Source organism: Lactuca sativa, chromosome 9 (genome assembly GCF_002870075.4).
Source record: "Lactuca sativa cultivar Salinas chromosome 9, Lsat_Salinas_v11, whole genome shotgun sequence".
Classification (NCBI taxonomy): Eukaryota; Viridiplantae; Streptophyta; class Magnoliopsida; order Asterales; family Asteraceae; genus Lactuca; species Lactuca sativa.
The window spans coordinates 18,431,215-18,438,999 of record NC_056631.2 but is presented as its reverse complement, the minus strand read 5'-3'; the positions used below and the strand labels follow the sequence as shown (position 1 = coordinate 18,438,999).

The 7,785-nt window shown below is 32.9% G+C and overlaps 1 protein-coding gene across 1 annotated transcript; it reads right to left on the bottom strand.

Moving 5' to 3' along the window:
- Nucleotides 1-825: 825 nt before the first annotated feature.
- LOC111876534 (root phototropism protein 2) lies at nucleotides 826-3,311 on the bottom strand. Its single transcript, XM_023873084.3, has 5 exons — nucleotides 3,156-3,311; nucleotides 2,972-3,041; nucleotides 2,500-2,877; nucleotides 1,640-2,371; nucleotides 826-1,512 (listed from the first exon to the last, which is right to left on the bottom strand). Exons 1-5 carry the CDS (start codon nucleotides 3,215-3,217, stop codon nucleotides 1,024-1,026), a joined length of 1,731 nt encoding a protein of 576 aa, XP_023728852.1. The 5' UTR covers nucleotides 3,218-3,311; the 3' UTR covers nucleotides 826-1,023.
- Between the last annotated feature and the right edge of the window lie 4,474 nt (nucleotides 3,312-7,785).

Here is a 7,785-nt window from a genome sequence, read left to right as displayed (position 1 = left end):
TGAACAATAAACTCCTTTTTAGAAGTATGAACTAAGTTATAGTTATTTTTTTTGGCTTAATTAGATTTTAAATTGAAAAACCGATCCAATAACAAACGTTTTCGATCAAAAAAATTTTTTCCACCTCATTCAATTTGGACACCCGTGAGTTTAAATCCTGCATTCACCACTGAATATGGGTATATAGACATTCGATGAATGCGCACGTAATGTAATCAATGTTGCACACAAGGAGATTAAAAACTATAAAATTGCGAATTTTGAGAATTATCATGCATATTACATATATTTATTGAAATCTACGTGTTTTGATTATTTGAATTCAATTTATTTTATATATGAAACGTAATCTATGTTTCTCACTAGACATTTTAGTCTAATGTACTAGAACTCATGACATGGGTGCCGAGTATCGACTTGCAGTTAGGAATTTGAAGGAAGACTTGGGAATTTAGTATTTGAATTTTATCTTAGCATTGTTTTGATGTTAAATAAATCAGTTTCTCATACTTTGTTTTAAACAACTCGATATTATGTTTCTTAAACAATTTGGAACTTCTGCTATGATTCTACAAAATTTTGAAATTTGAATTGGCTTATTTTAAAACATGCTTTCTAAAATCAAACATATATACATATTTCTTCATTCAATGCATATGATATTGTTTTCATAAAACATTTGCATTGCATAAAATAAACCAAAACATAATTTGATACGATTCTTAGAACCAACATTTGAATTGAATTATTTTAATATTTGTTTTTTTTATAATCCAACATATACACATATCTATTTTTCATTTTGTTTTCATAAAACATTTGCACTACATAAAATAAACAAATATATAATTTGGTACGATTCTTAGAACCAACATTCAGGACGAAAGAAATCTTTGATTTTCTACATACACACTTGGGGGACTCGCTCTTGTATACATACAACATAAAAAATAAATGAAAGGAAAAAAATCACACTTCACACCAGTTAATCTAATTCTTCAGTATTGGAAAAGGTTTTCAAGTCTAGGAGATGGAAAACCGTCTCCTCCTAGGCTTTGTAAGGTCAATGTCGTTGACATCATCAATATGAGAAGTGTCCTTTGAACCGTTTTTGAACGGATTCAACTTCCCCAATGTCTTAGACATCGACGAGAAGAATTTATGCTTCTTTGCATTACCAATTCTAGAAGACGTCGATCCCACTTGATTCTTGTGTTGTATATCAGTTATATAAGCCTTCATTTGCGATAATTCGGATCTCAATGCTTCATTTTCTTTAGCCAATGAAACGTCTGCTTGTACTTGAGATCTCATGCTTAAAGCATCGGGTGTCTTCTTCTCATCAGTACCACTTCGTATCTGTAGTTGATCAAAATAAAGCGCGTGCAAAACTATTTGTACGGGTAATCTTTTATTTTGTGAAGCGTGTACTCGTGCTTCGTAGGAGAGTTTTAGTGGGTCCATTGCGCTACAAACTTTCTCACGTTCAATTTCGTCTAAAGTTGGATGAGCCTGAATGTAAATGTTGAATAATTACTAATTGGCATAGCCAAAAAGATCAACTTTTATATTTCATTTCTAAATATAAATATTTTATATAATTTCTGTATTTTGAAAAAAATTTTAATAGTAAGAATACCTTGAGGTATATATCAATTGCGCGGTATAGATCATCATCAAATTTTCGTGAATTTTTTGGCACCAAATTGGCAATTCCGTTGAATTTTGAAATGGTCAACTCAGTAACCATCGCGATTTCACCGAGGTACGCATCAATGGTCTTTGCAACCCTAAGCATCGCCGTCGACGAGACTTCTCTGAAATCACCGCCGTTGAACACCGACACACTCTTCTCCTTCTCCACGAATCCAGAAATGATCCTCCGTACGCTCTCCAAATCAAACAATCTCTCTCCGTCGAAAGTGTATGACAGCACAAGCAGATCATCGATGGTGACATGCTCTAACATCGCTGATATCCGTTTCTCCAGTTGCTTCTTGCAAACATCATCGTTTTCGAGGAAGATCGCCGTTCGGAGGAGGCAACAAAGGAAGTTAATCGGAAAAGACGCTCGTTGATTTTCAACGGGGAGTAGAGCGACGACTGACTCTAGGAGCTCTCTTTGTTTGTTTCTGGAGGCGGAGTCGATGGAGATCGAAGATTTTATGGTGTTACCGGAGTGGTCGCGGACGAGGCCCGGTAACGCTCTCTCGGTGTAGGTTATGATAGCGCTAGCAATTGTGAGTGCTTTTGCGCCTCGTGATTTCATCGAAGCGATTATTTTCTCGAAGAAGTGTATGTGGACGATTGATAACTCTTCTGTCCACCAATTCGGCGGCGAACGGCTCGGAAAATTTGCTTCGTTACACGCCTACAAATGGATTATTCATTCAGTTATATTGGTCACGATCTACTGATCGATTTAGAAACCAGTTCCTAATTGTCAGAATTTTTCAAAATGATGAAGATACAGAAACACGTTGATTGCAATTAAGTTACCTTAGCACTAGCCACTTCAACACATCGTTGGACAATGTTGATCTGTTCAGCAATGGGAAGAAGATCTTCACATGATTTTAAGACGACGACGGCGCCGGAGAGGCTCGTTAGGGCTACCTGAAGAAGGAAATCGTCCGTCCGGCCGGCAAGGTTGCCGTCACAGTACTGATCTGTCATGTCGAGATACTCTGCAGCACAGCGGAGAGCTGCTACGTTATGTACAGTAATTTCGAAATTGACACCATAGCAAAACTTTGCTGCCTTCTCAAAGATCTCAGCTCCTCCAGGGATACTCGAGAGGTCTAGCTTTGCCAAATCAGGTTCTTTTGATTCTAGTATTAATCTTCTTATGTAATTGCTCTTTGCTACTAACATGAACTGTCATAACAATACACGATTAGATCAAATAATCAGTACTGACTAATTGACAAAATTCATTTCCAAAATTTCTTCCATTATCGATTTATCATACCTTGTGAAGAGGAAACTTTGCTTCACCAACTTGTATAAGAATATCAGTTGGGATATCTTGAGAGAAAACCCTGATTAAAAAACAGATCAAAGAAAACAACATTGAGTTTTTCGAAAATCTTAGACAAAGAACAATTAACAACACTGTTTAAGGATGATGTGTAAGTTGAGTTGTGGATGATTACCATTGTCCAGTTCTCTCCATTGCAAGCGTAACCCTATTGGTGTTCTTGGCATAAGCAGCCATGGTTTCAAATTTAGATATGGGAGCTAGGATAAGGTGATGATGATATTGAGTGGTATGGGTTATATAAGGACGTCAGTAATAGATCGAGTAGACGACTAGTCGTATATGTTGCCTTTTTTAATTCACTTTTAATAGGCTTTTGTTTGGACATTACTCATTAGGAAGAAAATATTACATCATGGTCAGTTTTTTAGATATATTGGATATCTTACTAAATACAATTAAAACTATTAGATTAGGTTATCTACTCAAGTTGTAAAACCTTTTGCATTTTTACCAAGTCTTAAGAGATGATTTTTTTTTTATTATTATTATTATTTTTTTATTATTATTATAGTTTTTAATTGAGTCCGATTGATTGAATTAATGTCTCATTGAATTAGACACAACTTCTTACTAGACCCGTTAAGAGGTATATTATAAGCTATATGGCCGAATCAGTGACTTCTAAATTTTTAATTGTAGTATCAAATGACGATATAATAAAACTCATTCTTTTAACAGACCTAAAAAAAGACATATCGACCAACCCATTATCCAAAATAGAACAAAACTATAAGCAAAACATCAAACTCAATTTCGATTATTGATGAAAATAATGAGATGTCTTTCTTGATTTGTAGTAAGACATGACTTTTTAACCGTTTGGTAATGGACTGTAGTATAAGTTGTTAGGCATTATTTAGACAAGGTCTTTAGTTTTCTAGTTTAAAGAATGAATTATGGAAGACATTGTAACACAATCGATTAAAATTTGTAATCTTAATTTTTTAAAATTTGTAACTTGTACATTAATAATACAATAGACATTTTGTTGATATATGCAGGTGCCGACTAGGAGTCAGGAGGGAGACCTTTTGGTCAAACATAATGTCTAGCATCAATGACTACGCCAACGCCATGTGGTGGTGGTCGGAGTTTCCCTCCACCTCAAAATTTTGTGGCAGAGCCACCTCCAAGTTTGGTTCATAGTTTTCTTTTTCACATAGGATTATTCTACTGTTTGGCCCACTAGGGTATCCGGTTATTGCAAATGATAGTTAATACACGTGGATTATTGTCCCCCAGCTACCATATCTAATCTCATTCCAAGATAATATTTTATAATCACTGCAATTTCATCCAGCAACAAATCTTTTTTAGGAAAGAAAATCAGGATTATACATCCTAAGGCATCCACAATATATTAGTTTTTCAAAAGCCTTTAAAGAAAATCATGATACTGAGCCTTCTTCATTGTTTTCCATAGATTTTTTTAACTTTATTAAATACACCAATTAACCATACAATACAAAAAGAATGGTATATTTATACGTTGTTATCCTTTTTTCTTTTACATACTCAAACACTCATTGCAAGTCGCAGTATAAAGTAAAACAACCAAATGCCAACACGAATTAGGACATTAGGTTATGATGGATACATGAACAATTTGATAACTCCATCCACCCAATTAAAGACATGGTTGCAACAATGTGCCGATGAGTTAAAAGCCCGATTCAAACGCAAAAACAATGACACATCACACATGTGATTAGATCATCTCCCGTTGGGCACACTTCAAGGCACACTTCCATTATTAGGCTCACAACTTTAAAAGGGTAGTTGCTACAAAATCAAATCTACTACTCTCGGTCAATCCGTGAGTGAAAAATGATAAAAAATTACATTTTCTATTTCAACAAACATTTTATATTCACCGTCGATATTTCCATGTTTGCCCTTGAACTGTAAGTAAGCACTATGCAACCCTTCAACAATTCATTAGGTGCTAAGAAACTTCTCAAACTCTTTTTTTAGTTTATTAAACAATTTCCAGAACAAAATTGAAAACTAGTTCCTAATTTTATTTTAACAGTAGTTTCCGTGATGTGAGTTGGGAGTAATATTCTATTACATGGCCTGATTTTTAACTCTGGGATTATTCCATGGATCGATATTGTTATGTGATTTACCTCTCATGTGTCAAAGTATATACCTTCAAATTTCCAAAAATAAAAACATAGGCCTTAACATTAAGGCTATGTTTGGCGTACTAGTTGAAAAGCTAGAAGTTAGCTGAAAAGCTAGCTGTTAAATAAAAAGCTAGCTGATAGCTGAAAAGCTAGCTGATAAAAAAATGACGTTTGGTAAAAATAGCTGAAAAACTAGCTGAAATATATAAAATTACATAAAAGGATATGTAAGAGTATGTGTTTCTATAATTAATTAAGGGGTGTATTTGGAAATTTTTAAAAAAACTCCTAAAAAGCTAGTCTAAATAGCTTTTCAAAAAGCTAGCTTATAAGCTACTTTTTGGCTTACCAAACACGACAATATAAAAAAGATCGAAAAATAAGCTAGCTTATCAGTTAGTTATGGCGTGCCAAACACAACCTAAGTTGCATATAGTATAAACCTTCTCACCATATCTTTTTTATCAATTGTGATACTTAGTGTCAAAAAAATAAAAAATATATATATAAATTCAAACAAATTTCGAAACTAACATAAAGTTACATATATTTCATCAAAATTACGAAGAAAAAAGAAATCTATTCGATATATGAATGTCTTATCTCTATATGAAAACGTCATAATTCTTACCTGGAATGCATTCTCGTGACCCCATAAACACGTAGACATAAATTAAAAATGTCTTTTTATTTATATTGTCTTCTCTTCATCTATTAATAGTTATTACAGTCGATTGCTGAGATTAGATTTTTTTATGAATATTTTAAGTGGTTTCATTATTAATAATCAAAGCTCTTGTCGATTGAACCATATATCAAGCAAGACATTAGTCTCTTTTTCAAGAAAAAAAATATATGTACATTTATATAGAAGTTGATAAAAACATATGTAATATAAGTTAGGTGGTGAATATTTTATAATGAGTTATAGAATTGGTAATTGGTTGATGAGAGAAATCCTTATTCTAATAAATAAATAGTTTTAATCTTTTTTTACCAAGTGTCATTATAATATAATTCTTCATTAATATTATTCAATGTGTCATGTAGATATATTTTAGACAATTCATTTCAAAATTCAAATTTATATTTTCTAATTATATGTTAAAATTGAAGTTATAATAACTTTAAAATTTTGATATATCTCTTGATTAATATTTTAAAAGTACTTATTTAAAATAATTGATTAATAATTATAAATTTTATTATAAAATTTTAATTAATTTTATAACCATGATTTTCACCGTTTATAAACTACGATAAATAAATATATGGAATTATTGTGGTGGGGGTGTATGCATTGCGCCGTATTTGTCAAATCTGGTCCATGATGGCTAATGGGTCCAACTATTGGGCTAATAAGTAGACGCGATTAAGCGAATGTGTGGTTGCAATTTCTTTTGTATACTTGGATGCTATAAAGCGACCCGTCTTATCACAAATGGGAGTGTGGTCCCAGTTAAAGCTGGCCGAAGCAACACCGCTTTTTGTCGTGGAATTCGGACATTCAGTTACTTAGTCGAATCTTGTCTTCAACTCGATCACTACACACATTTTAATGTTAAGCGAAATAAAAACTCTTAAAAAGAATTGAAATGTAACTGTAAATGCATTTTAATTGTATGTAACGATAGATTCCAGTATTGTAAATTTAGTTTACCAAATGTTAGGATTAAGAAGAAAAAACAATTTAATGGTTGTGACTTGTGACGAGGTAAGAGAATCTATAAAGAAGAAAAACCAATACAAAGTGATTATATTTATAGTACATTGCACATATTATTCGATTCATAACTATACACTATAAATTTTATTCCACACGGTGTTAAACCCTAGCTCTAGCTTGGTTGGTGCATAATGGGTTGCACCAACGGATCCTAATAAGATAAAAGTATATGTAAGGGTCCGGGGTGTTCGAGATTTGTTTGTTTGGAAAATCTTCTACTTTTTTGTGTCATAGCATATGGTACCAAAATAATAATAATAATAATAATAATAATAATAATAATAATAATAATATTTGGATTAGTTACTAATAGAAAAAAAAATTGGATTGCTTTATAAGATACATGATACGAAGATGCCATAAGTTTTTAGATTGGTTTTAATGTTTATAAATTTTGTTTATACATATAAAATGTTAAAAGTTGACTCCAATCTCTCTTTTTATCTCATTATCACTACTATGATTTGATAATGATGAGGAAGGCGGGGTACATTGTGGTACAACTACGATGCAGGTTTGTGGTGCTCGAGAAGGAAGTATGTAGTGCTCTATTAGAGGTATGTGAATCTATTAGTGTTTAAGATTAGACTAATACCTATTGGGGTTTAGCTTAGGCCAAAAGACCATTTTGTATTCTCATTTATATGACGTTAAATCCTCATTATGAGATATGAAAGAATTATTTAAAATAACATGTTATCCGAACTCTAAGTTAAAACTCTATTGTTGACCATAACCTGCAGTCGCCGTCCTCCACTCCGAAAACATTCTTTAATAGTCGTCGGAGGTGCCTTCTACCTCCTTCTTTGGCTTCTTCTACAGCCTTATCTGCTTCTGCCTCCTCCTCCTCAGATGACCCTGCATTCGAGTCAGCCACTTCTGATGCT